At 39.8% G+C, this 13200-nt stretch overlaps 1 protein-coding gene across 6 annotated transcripts in view; it reads left to right on the top strand.

The window, feature by feature from the left end:
- The window catches only part of LOC311250136 (rho GTPase-activating protein 23-like), an 83041-nt gene that overhangs the window by 43674 nt on the left and 26167 nt on the right, over window positions 1–13200 (top strand). Inside the window, exon 1 of one of the 6 annotated variants that reach the window (XM_084341704.1) lies at window positions 3911–4192. The exons of 2 other annotated variants lie outside the window; for them this stretch is intronic. In XM_084341704.1, coding sequence (XP_084197830.1) covers window positions 3977–4192 — 216 coding nt within the window. In that variant the 5' untranslated portion in view covers window positions 3911–3976. Of the gene's footprint in view, window positions 1–3910; window positions 4193–13200 lie in introns of those variants that run through there. 3 more of the 6 variants (XM_084341705.1, XM_084341699.1, XM_084341701.1) reach the window with 3 other exon arrangements.

The raw sequence follows: 13200 nt of genomic DNA, 5'->3' as shown, positions 1-13200 counted from the left end.
AACAGAGCTGAGGCATAAAGAATCAGGGCAGAACAGATGCATATTCTCTGACTCACGCATCACATTATGTTATTTTTGTTCTGGCTTGACTCCTCCATGATTATGAGTCCTCACAGTCAGGAAAACACTGTCAGAAGTGCACAGATTGGTCACAGTGCTTTTCCTAAGCCAACACTCCTCAAATGTAGTGGCGCACACAGTAATGCTGGAATAATGTTCACAGTATTTTACTTGGTTTTAAGCAGCATAACTTTGGCTGCGCAGGTTTTGTTTTACAGTTGAAATATAGGGGAGGAAAGGAAACAATTTAAAGAGAAAAGGAAGATGAAGATAAAGTATTGGAGAGGAGAAAAAAGAGAAGAGAAAATGAAGGGAGGGAAAAGGCCAAAAGGAGGCCAGGACATGAGAGATGCAGAGGCTGCTGGACGATGTTTGCATGAACGTCAGCCTCTTTTAGTGTCTCTACATCCAACTTCTCCCTCTTTATCTTCATTCTCCCTTTCTCTCGCTGTCTGTCGTTTTAGCTGCTCTCAGGTGTCAGTGAAAAGAGGACTGAGGCTGACAGCACAGCTAGAGCTGTTGTGGAGGGCTCAAAGGATGGACATGTGCACACACACACACACACACACACACACACACACACACACACACACACACACACACACACACACACACACACACACAGTCTGGGGTTCACACGGAGAGTTATTCAAGAAGCACACACATTTATGTTAGTTGACAGTTTGGTTGTAATGTTTTACTCTTTCAGACACACACTTATTCACACATTCATTAAAACCAGATGCATAAATGTTCAGAGACATGCTCATGTTCATAGTTTTGTTCTAATACTTATTGTACACACAACTGCTACTAACAGTTATTGACAGTACTGATCAAAGGAAAGTTTAACATTTTGGGAAATGTACTTAGTCATTTGCTTTCTTAGAGTGAGATGAGAAGATCAATATCAATCTTATGTCTGTGTGTTAAGTACCAAGCTCATTCCAGAGCATAGTTAGCTTAGCTTAGCATAAATTCTTTGGCAGAAATGTTTTGTTAATGAAATCATTAACTATTTTCTATATACCTAATTCCTTAACAGAAGCCAGTGTTTTCCATGGTAACAGGGCGCTAGTCATTTTCATTCATGAATATCTAGATTAGCGACTTGGAGTGGATAGTACTCATACAATTATTATTGCTTAGCCACCAACTTAGCTAACACTTCTAAAGCCTTAAAAGTGCCGGCAATTTGTCAGTTATTGCCATACTTTGTTACTTACACTGGGGCCGGAAGTATCACCGTCATAAGATCGGAGACAAATCTCTTAAAGCCTTATTATGGCCTTTCATGGCTTTATTGAGAAGACAGCTTAGCGAGACGACAGGAAATGGGGGGGACAAAGCCTATGTACATGGGCTGCCCACAGTGTTGCCCACAACAATTTTGCATCCTTGCTGGCAGAGATGTCCATGATTGTATTTTTTCCAACTATCAAATGCAAAGCAATGCCTTATTAGGTTGTTAAAAAGTAGTGTACATGCCATATCAATTACATTGTGCATGAGAATTTAGATACTTAAAGACATTGGCGTAGGATAAGTGAGTAAGCTTACCAATAGGGAGTGATTATGGACAGAGCTAAACACTGGAAGCTGGGGGGAAACTACTAGCCTTACTCTGTCCAAAGTTAAACATGCCTATATCAACACCTTTATATCTCATTAATTATCGCATTGTATCTTGTTTGTTTAATCCATTTAGGGACTTTTGAAAGGTGTTGGTGGATGTATTTTCTTTACTTTGGACAGACCCCGGCAAGCTGGTATACCCTGTTTCCAGTCTTTATGCTAAGCATTAAAACATTTGACACACACACGTGACTGATATCAATCTACTCATGTTGCCATAGGGAGGACAGCAAAAATGCACATTTCACAAAATGTTGAACCTTTCCTTTGATCTGTGAACTATCCTCTCAATTAATTAATCCACAATGTCAGAAACTATATTTGACTACATTTATTCATGGATATGAATAAAAATACACCACAATACACCACATTATCCAAGGAATAACATGTTTAGAGAGGACTTATTTTCAACATGGTCACAGATATATAAAGACAGACAGCAAGTCTCAAAATGAAAACTGAAATTGTGCTAAATGATAAATATCCACATTAATACACCCAAACAGCTATCACTCTCTTACTCAAAATCAGAGTTATAGCTGTAGTAAAATTTCATTAATAACCCATACTCCATAAGCACTAACCTGACCTCTTGTTTTTGTCAACTTCATGTTTAATGGAAGGCTGTGTGTAAAACAACAGCCTCCGGCTACATTATTTACTTTAGGCACTGTACATGAGTGCACACTGGCCCTGGCATTGTAATCATGTTGTGTGTGCACAGAAAAATAGCTAAAAATGCTTGTCTTAAGTTCCCAGGGTCCAAGATGACATCTTCAGAATGCTTGTTGTGTCCAACAAAATATATCGCTTTGATATTAAACAGAGAAAGGTTGCAAATATCCCCCTTTCAGTAGCATTTCTGCTGGATCATTTAATGATGATTAATGTCTTGTTGTCTACTAACAGATTAATAAAATAATTGTGTCAACACACACAGTTAACAGTGTACCCTGGATACCACCAGCAGCATCATGTGAGTCTTAAAGGAAGAGACAGGGAGACCCAACAGAGAGAGAGCAAGAGTAACATTGCTTTCTGCTCTACCAATGGGCTGGACTGCGTAGCAAAGGGATGAGAGGAATGTGACTGAGAGAGAGGAAGAGAGAGAGAGTGCAGGGATGTCAGCAAATAGACCCAAGGGAGAGAGAGAGAATGAAAAGAGAAAGAGAGAGGGAGAGAGAGAGAGAGAGAGAGAGAGGCATGGCAGGGTTGAGAGGAGGGAGCACTATACTTAGACAGCAATAAAGATAGTCAGCCACAGCCAATGCTGCACTATAGTGCCAGCATGGAGGGGACACACTGGATCTTTTAGCAGCGTGGGATTGTATCCAATTGTAAAACCTGGTCTGACAACAAACTGCCTTCTCAGCTCGACTGGTCCAGGAATGGAATTCAACTGGTCTGGGATGGATTTGATCCTGAAATCCAGAGACGAACACTAAATTTATGCCAGCAACTAACCATTACTTCAGAGAGATGAGTGTGTTTTTTCTGATATGGGGACAATTCTACTTTTTAGAGCTTTCTACTGAAAGCTCTAAAGAGGACTAGTCAAGATTTGAGAGGGCTGTCAGCTAATGCTGCCACGATAGTGACCGATGCTGTTTCTAATGCTGTTTCATATTCAAACTGCAAGGATGCTATTTAAGCCTAATAATTCCTCATTTAGAATTGTTAACTGGACGAATTGATAGGTCAAAGAGGGCAAGAAGAGGTCTAGATTGTTAAATGGCTATTTTGATCACAGAAATTTGCCTTTAATTTCAAAGACATGGACCCAGTCAAACCCAGATTAGTAAAAAAAAATTAGGACTAGGTTAAGACAACATGGTAAAAAACTGGACCAAATATGACAAAAGTCCAATCTTATCAAGAATTGGATGATTTCCTAGACTTTGGACAGGATCATCATGGCTTGACCACTGATCATCAATGTCCATGAATCAGGAGCTGACGAGTTACCCAGAGGAAGATACAAATGAATAATGAATCTCAAGCTAAATCCAAGGAGGATCCAAGGATTACAAATTCAGACATCTAAAACTTGGTGTTCTGCATCCACAGTGCTGATTGTGACACTTGAAGAGTAGACTTTCTGAGTGTTTTCCATTGATTTACCCTCGATTGTCACATCTGGCTATGATGCGTCAAGCAGAGATTGTGCAGAGGTGACCATGTATATCAGTTGTGGGGTCTGAAGCCTTGTGACCTCTTGTGTGTGTTTGTGTGTGTTCATTGCACAAATAGTACATGTGGGTACAAATGTGGAGGTGCTATGCTGAGGGTGTCAAGTGTTGCACCAGCTCCATCAGGCCACGAGTGGCGATTTCAGTGTTCTGTCGGGGTGGACTGTAGCGACGCTGAACCTCGCTGTATCTGGCTGGCAGTCTTAAGGGGTATTTCACCTCACACCTCACCCCGGCCAACCCCTATCGCATCACCAAGAAGACGGGGCTCCCGGAGGGTCATTCAACGCCATCGCTTATCCTGGGTAAGGGGGAAAACAGTATTCTTGAGCTTAAACTTTCAGTGCCTGATTTCTTTCTTGCCATTATTCAGTACCATTAAATTTGTATTATTTTCTGGCCATGGTTCAATATTTTGCTAAAGAAATTATCTTGTCAAGATTGAAAAGAATCTGAAACATGCTTTGGATCATCATTGGACTCCAACTCTTGTACTGAATTTAAAGCCAAACTAATGAACCTTCTTAAGGTGGGAAGTTCTTACACAAGTATGATCGAACACGAACATGGCAAGACAGTGTAAGGAATTGAAGTTATACTATGTCTGTGGCCAACAGTATATACTAGTAATATACTAGTAATACTATTATGTACCAAATTATTGGATGTGTTGGAGCACCAAATCATCAGCTTAATGGGAACGCTGGTCCTGATGCTCCCTTCTAAGCTTTTAACAAATCTAGCTTTGAATGGATTTTTGAGAAAGTCCTATGCATTATCAACACAAAATGTTAAATTTTGACCTTCGAGTGTGTGTCAATAAGACACTGAACATCTGAAATCGTCAAACTTTTGCTGTGTTTCAAAACCTGCATAAGGTACAAAGGTGGTTGGGAATGAGGGGCCAGGGACCAAGTGTTTCACTGGATGCACCAATTGTTCATAGTTCTTTGTGGACAAATGCTCTGGATCATGGTCACAAATATGTCGGAAGAACAAGTTTCCATTGTGACATTGTGGGTTGGCCCAGATGCTGCATCAGTTGTACTTTAATATGACAAAATACACTGGACAAAAGGATCCCTTGTCGTCCCAGACTTTGAACATCTGTTGGGTCAGGCTATTGTTGGGATGATTTTGTTTCCTCTGATTCCGGCATTAGGCCTTTTTTTATCCAGTTTAATGACCACTGACTGGTTTGGTTCTGAGAATGTCTCATGGTCCTCAATGCAAAGCTCTCCCAAACAAGATGAATTGTTTTTGTAAAATTTGCAATGGTTTCACTTTGCCAATGAGGGCACTTTCAATGAATATTGAAAGCTTGTAGGCAGTTCCCTTCAGTTATCAGCATGTTGATGTAGCCTACAGCTAGAGATGTTCCGATTCCGATACCAGTATCAGAAATGCCGAGGCGAGTACGTGCACCAATCCGATACCACGTAATTTAGAAACGGAACCCTGCTACTTTACAATTAGCTCTGTTAGCTCTGCTTAACGTTACACACTGGAAATCAATTCTTCTTCACTGCTCTAAAAGCCAACACAGGAAGTTGTGCTATGCTGCCCCTGGCAACTACTGTTTAAAGAGCGGCGAAGAAGAAGTTGATTTCACGCGAATCAGACAGAGCTAGCAATATGTCAGCTATTTGGCAATATTTTACTCTGGATAACCCCACCAGTAAAACAGCAACACGTTCAGTATGCAAGGCTCTAATTTCAAGGGGTGGCATGAGTGTTGCCAATTTCAGCACAATAAAACCTTATAAAGCGTTTGAAGACGAAACTGCTTTCCCCAAACTTTATGAAACAGTGAGGGAACACATTTCATGTAGGCTCAAAGATGTCCAGGCAGTCAGCTTTACTACTAATATTTGGACCTCTGGCGTGTGCCCCTTGTCTTTGTGGAGTGTCCACACTGGGTGGACTCTGCAAAGACATGGGGCAAGCAAACGAGTTCTGTGAGTAAGTTTTAAGGTAATTGTTTATTCTTAGATTTATGTAAGTTGCTGTTGCATTACTGTTTTAAACTGTACTATTTAAAAAAGTGGAAGCACTTTAACAGTTTTTAAAGGAATTGTTATTTATTCCTAGATTTCTTCATTTGTTTTTTTTTCGGTTATGACTGACTGTCAAAATAGATAATAAAAGAATGTTGTATGGCAATCATTCTTCACAAGGTTTCATCTGAGCCAGGCCATACAGCGATAGCAATCATATCGCATCCATACAGGGTTAGTAGCATTGTATATGCTAGTGCTATTGCTGTTAAAAGAAAAACAAAATCTTTCTCTCCTTTTTTTTTTTTTTTAACACGCACTGGTATCGGATCGGTACTCTATATTGGCCAATACGGAAACCCAGGTATTGGAATCAGTATCAGGAAGGAAAAAATGGTATCAGAACATCTCTACCATCAGCTACATTACATTTTTTTGCAGCAGCTTTCTGTATGTATCACCAAACTTGTCAAAGCTGCATTAATCAGCTTTTATGGACACTTTTTGGGGGCAGAAGGCCATAACAAGCTGAATAGTACAAACGCATATGACATTGGGGCCTTATAAAGTTGGTATGGCTAATGTGTATATTCATTCCCCTTTTACCTCTCTTGAGGAACCAACATTGAATTTCGCTAGTCATCACAGCTTCGTCTTCAAGCATGGGCCTGTAGCATGGGCCAAGAAGTTCCTCATAGGACGCTTATGCCTGAGTGAGCAGCCACAAGCCCATTCAAGCCTGGCAAGATGGATTTGTGAAATCACATGTTCACGTGATCTTGCGAATCCAGCTGCCTTGCAAGGTAAAGTCTATAGTGTGGAATGAAGCAGTCATTTCCTGAGTAAAACTAGACTGGAAACAAGTGAAACTATCTTTTACACTTGACAACTCTGTTTTGTTGTGACTTCAGTTCTCTTCAGTGGTATGGACTAGCTTTGGAATCTGTCTGTGGTCCATCATTGTACATTACAGATTAACTGCAGCTCTAAAAACAGCCATGGCTGTCATCATTTTGAACAGTCCTCATCTCCTGTCTGATCTGATGACTGTGGACAGGTGTATTTCCTCCGGGATCTTCGTCAGCCATCTTGCTTTAACCTTTCCTGTCTACTCTGATCAGTGCAAGAGCAGCATTATTATTGACCGTCCTTTTCTCCTTCCATCATGTGGGTGTCCTGGTTTTATCACAGGGGGGCAAAGTTGATGTGATTGCTATCAACTCACTTTAACCTGTTTCAGGACAGAGGCTACACAGTGGAGTCAAACAGAATGGATATTATCAGCCTGTCATATCTGGAGGAAGATTCAGCCCATGGTGTTTGATTCATTTGAGTGTGAGTGTGTGTGTGTATGTGTTTGTGTTGGTGTGTTATGCCACGTCTCTGTGCCTCCTTTAAGTATTATGTAATGTAGCGCTGAGGGGGCCTGTTGACTAGCAGAGGGGAAGCGAGATGAGGCTGATGCCCTCACTACACACTGAGATTCATGTAGCTTTATATAAAATCTTGTGTGTATGTATATGTGGGTGTGTGTAGTCGTTATTTTACATCATCTGTTCGAGTATGCATCAAGGATCATACCTTTTCCAACACACACTGCTTGTATGTTTGCATGCCTGACTGTTTTCGCAGCCTCTATACACTGTGTATACACTGTGTGTTTGAGTGTGTGTGTTATTACACAAAATGTCTGTCAGTTTGTATTATCTGATCTGTGTATACAGGGTGGATGTGTGTCTTTTTGTGTGTCACTCTTTCTCTCTCAGTTCAGCTCATTCTGCTGTGGACTGAGTGTCAGATGAGCTAAATCATCTCAGTCCCCATAGTGAAGGTTCTGCAAATCAAATACTAAATCCAACAGAGCCAAATGAAGTGACAAGAGCAGTAGACAGGAAAAACAAGTAAATTGAGTGAGTGGCACATGATAATAATGAGCTATATTTGAATTAGCACCACAATATTAAATAATATTAGTCTTTAAGGGGAATGAGAAAAAAGACAATTTATTCATGCACTGGTCAATTTGGAGAATTTGGTCTATTTTGCTTCCAACATGTCGTTTTACAGACTATTGGAAAGTTTTCTCAAAATGATTTTTTCTCATACTTTGAGTCAGAAATCTCTCCCTTACATAGACCACACTTTTAAATTTTATTCCCATCCATACTCTGATGAGTTTCACAGATGGGTTTGTTGGATTTTTAGCCTGAGCTAAAGCATGGCACAATTGTATTTCTTTTCATGGCTCTTGACATTTTTTCATTTATGGAGTGATATAAAGAGATCCAGAAATCCCTCTGTAAAAGTATTTGACTCTAATACGTTAATAATATGAAACAGGAATTTTGGCTTCATCCAATGTTCATATTTCTGTCCTGGGAATGTATGCAACGTATCGCATATTTCATTAGGTAATGACTAATTTGCATTTAAACATACAATTTCAGAGAACTTGTAATACAAAAAAATTATTGTCTTAAAGTGTAACTCAGCAAAATGCAACCTAGACTTTTTTCGTGAATGTACCCAAGTCAAACCTACGTGTAAAAGCATAATTACGACGAAAAGGCCACTTTTAAGATTTACCGTATTTTAGTTTTCGGGTCAAAATCATTTTCAATTGCGTGCTAGGGGCAATTGTATGGTAGCATCAAAATCGCTATTTTTGAAACACTAAGAAGACTCGACACAACATGAGACTTTGCTCGTAGTATCACCAGGGTCTCTACACATGAGCACAACCATTGAGAGCATTGTTTGTGTACACAGAGTTTACTAAAAAGAAGGTTTTGGAACAACTCACGTTAGCAGTCGCTTGCTCCGCTCGCCATCGTCCTGCCAGTCGAGATGTGTCGATCCCCGAGTGCGGCGTAACATGGAGGAGAGTAAAGGTGGAAAGCTCCTAAAGCGTCGCACTAGGTACGGTACGAAACTACGGTAAATCTTAAAAGTGGCTTTTTTGTCGTAATTATGCTTTTACACGAAGGTTTGACTCGGGGACATTCACAAAAAAAGCCTAGGTTGCATTTTGGCGAGAGTTTCACTTTAATGAAAGTTTTAACTGCCGATCAACTTTTTTCTTTTACCTATTCACCTGTAGTGTCTTCCCTTAATTATATTATTATAAGTTACTTATGAATGAATTATGTTATTAAAAGTAGGCTTTGACCCAAAGTAAGAGATTGTTGGCTTACTTCTGGTTACATTTTAAAAGTTTTATCCACATTACAAGTGTGACCAGCATTCTGACTGTGGCAATGACACCAGTAAGACAACTGGAAGAAACCTATAAACTGTAAAACCATCACCTCACTTATATAAAGACAGAGATACTAAGATATGGATTCCAAAGGTGATGTGTATGTACATGTATGTATATTTTGATACATAATACATCAGTGCACATGCATTATGTTTAAATGAGCTAAATAAAACCAAACAGCTGAATACAGCTGATGGTTCTTATGAAATCAATGTAGCTGTAGCACAGTATCAGTGAGCAGGTAGATATTTATCTCCAGTGTGAATAATACATTGAAGTTCAGTTCAGCAGAAATACAGTTTTTGGAGCAGGAAAACAAACTGAGAAGCTGCAGAAGCTCACAATATTGGGTTAAACTGAGTGCAGTGAACTGTATCCACTGTTATCCATTACATTACACAATACTCTTCACACATATAAAACAAGACAGACGATAGTTTTGTTTTTAGTTTTAATTATATATATATATTTTTTTAATCATGAATTTGGACAACAGAGTTTTGTAAAATGATGACAAAGTATGATCATATAGTCATAAAGATGTGGGGAAGCTATGGCTCGGGAGGAAGAGCATGTCTGACCACTAGTCAGAATGTCAGTGGTTCCATCCCTTGCTCTGGCTGTATGTCAAAGTGTCTTTGGACATGATTGGGAATAAATCCTATATTGCTCCTATTGGTGCGTGAGTGTGTTTGAATGGCTGAATCTAGAAATATTGTGGGGCACTTTGGACAGGAAAGGCTGCATTGCTCCTGATGAGCAGGTTGGCACCATGGTACAAGAGTCCACGGTCGGTGCTTAGGCACTAAATATCGTGGAATGCACTGTACCTTGAATTCAGGACAACCACATCCTCCAGTTGAAAATGAAAAAGGATACTACACCTATACTTGAAGGAAACCTAAAATTGTGTTTTAGCTTAAATCTATGATTGAGTCCTAAATGTTTACATTTCTTACAACAATTTTCAATGCTATTCCATGTCAAAGGAGATAAGTGTTAAAATGTGTTGGTCTTTTTTCACTGCTGCACTCGGCACCCTTACCACAGCATTCAGTAGTTGTTTGCAGAAGTTGTGTAAACCAAAGATTTGAACATCAATTAAACCTAAAATTTAATTTTCTGACCCTGTTTGTTCTCGAAGGCCCAGGGTAGATCTGCCATCTCACTTGCAACACCCTCCACTCCCCTTGCTTTCCTTTTTTATTTTTCTCTGTTTGCCATATTACCAAACTAACTTTAACTTTGTTCACTTAGACTTTTCAAGCTTTGTTTTGTCACACTCAAGTAGGGCTGCAGCTATCGAATATTTTAGTAATCGAGTACTCTACTGAAAATGACATCGATTAATCGAGTAATCGGATAAAACGTATTTTATACATTAACGTTGATCACACTGATTTGCTACGTTAATATTACCTTGTCTCCGGTCCTCCGCTGGAGTCCGGGTGTTTTCTGCGGAGATGCTGCAACATGGAAGACATGCTGTTGTGGTATGCAAGGGCCGTGTTACAACGAATACACGTCACAGTGTTCTCCTTTCTTTTCAGTCGGAAATGCTCCCACACTTTCGACATTTTCTGTCTTTTTTTATCGCCTTTTTCTTCTGTTTCATCGTCGCTATTTCTCCTCGCCTCTGCCATTTTCCCGCTCCCTCAGTCGAACACCTGTACGTCCGCTTCCTCCTCCTCCTCCTTTCTTCCCCGGTCTTCCCTTGCGTACGTGACGTAAGCACGTTGTGCCACATTGAAAGTAGTCCGTGCGGCCGCTTGAACTACAATTAAATTAACGATTCCTCGAGGCAGAAAAAAATCCTCGGACGATTTTTTGTATTCGAGGTACTCAAATTACTCGAGGAATCGTTTCAGCCCTACACTCAAGGCCATACTGACATTTCTTTTAGACTTACACACAGGCTGGCAGACTTTAAAACACACATACATCCATACACAACCACATACATATACCCCAGTTTTAATGCAAGAAAATTGCTTTCCCAACTGAGTGAGTGCAGGTACAGTGCATATAGGGCATACAGATTCAAATACAGTTTTTTCAGGCGTCACACGTGTTGCTTTCTTTGTCCCAGTTGCACTGAATGTACAACACACACACTACTCAGAGTTCAAAATAGTCTCTTCTCTGTCTTAACAATACTAAATTAGACCACACGTCATTTATTACACTGGACAAGGTGTTTGAAGCCATTTTATGGTTTTCTCCTTTTCCGGTTGTTTGTTTACATTTTAAGACATCAAGTCCCCAGTTGTTTAGGAGAATGCTACAACGCTGTTGCTGAGTTTTGCTTTGAAGCTCCGGATATTCTTTGTGGACTACGAAACTTGATTTTCCATCAGAATGGGGGTGAGGAGTTAAGAATGAATTTAAATGTTTGGGTGAACTGTTCCTTTAATTCTGTAAAACTATAGAAAGTGGGTAATGTACACAGACTTTCACTGAGTCGTTGAACAAAGAGTTGACATGTTGGCATTTCACACTGAGTGTGTAGGCAATAAAGGTGAGTGTGTGTGAGGGAGAGATACTGTATGGTGAGAGAGGTCAGCATGTAACAACATCGCATGTGTACATTCACTCATGTGTGAATTGTCACCTGCAGAGACATTGCATGATGAGGAATCTAACACTACAATGTACCCAACCATGTTACACACATACACGCAGAGATATTATGACTTCATGCTCTGTGGCGCTTCGCACAACAACTCTCCAACACACCCACAGCCACAAACACAAAGAAATGTCAGTGGGCAGGAATCCTCCGAGGTTATTTCATTCTGTTTGTGGAGCCTGATGGTGGAGATAATATATGTTATGCAATGTTATTAGAGTGGGTCCTAAAAAGAGCTTGGGAAAAGTCAGTCTGAAGTGTAAACCATAAAAATGTTTTAATTTAATGATGTAATTCTTTCAGCACATTATGCTGGTTTATAATCAGATACAAATCAACCAGCATATTCTGTTTATTCTCTGATATTAAGGCAAGTTGTGGTTATAAAAGCAGGCCAACACAACACAAAGTCACACTGCTGATCAAGCGATTTGATAAGAGCTCATATGATTTGTTGTTACTAGTTCGACCATATAATGGAAAAATGTAACTAATTGGCTTCCCTCTGTGGAAAGTGTGCCTGTTCCCTGCGCTCTCCTTGGAACTATTCTTAGAGGCGAAGGTTTCCCCAAAACACGCCACTGAAGGGCTCGGCCATCCACTTCCTGGCTCAAGAAACAGACTTCCTGTTGTTTTCGTAACTGGCTGAGTGGGGTTTGTGTGCTTTTTGTGTGTAATGAATGTGTGTGCTGTTCTCCATCTCTCTGTGTTGATGGTGATGTGTGCCTGTCAGTTTGTATACTTGTAAGTACTGAACAGTATGTAGGTTTCATTTTCCCCCATGATGGCTTTTGTTTGTTTTTTTTTATTATCCAGCAAGGAGAGAGTCACAGATGGGTTTATGATCCATCCAACATTATATTTGCATACAAGGATTTTCCCAGTACTGTCGACTAATAGTTTCTGGTTTGAAGTACACAGATTTCAAAGAAGTTCAGCGGCTGTGTAAAACAGAATATGCGCCTCATAAATAAGCTGAAAATTTGTCTGAAACAAGTTACAACAGTTTGAAGTGCATGAACAGCAACAAATCCCAACCGCACTGAACAAGGTAAAAAAGTTACCCTGCAGTAGATCCTGCAACCCATATTCCTATAAGTTGGGACACTGTAAAACCTGCATGAACCAGAATGTGATCATTTGCTTATCTTTTTTGACATATACCCAATTGAAAACAGAACAAAGACAATATAATAAATGTTCATCAACTTCACAGATTCATGCAGCTTAATAATTTTGCCTATGTCTAGTGTTCAGTCTAGTGTAATGTCATTAAAATAACCCACTCAGTAGCAATTATGATAAGTAGTATTGGCCAAATTTATGATTATATACGACCAAAAAAACTTGTGCATATATGATGAATATATATATCTGAAGTAGCACTTATATCAGCTGATCGGCTATCAGCTGTTTCATTCATAC

This window comes from Pagrus pagrus (genome assembly GCF_965226575.1).
Source record: "Pagrus pagrus genome assembly, chromosome: 21".
NCBI classification, from domain to species: domain Eukaryota; kingdom Metazoa; phylum Chordata; class Actinopteri; order Spariformes; family Sparidae; genus Pagrus; species Pagrus pagrus.
This window is presented reverse-complemented; position numbering and strand designations above follow the sequence as displayed.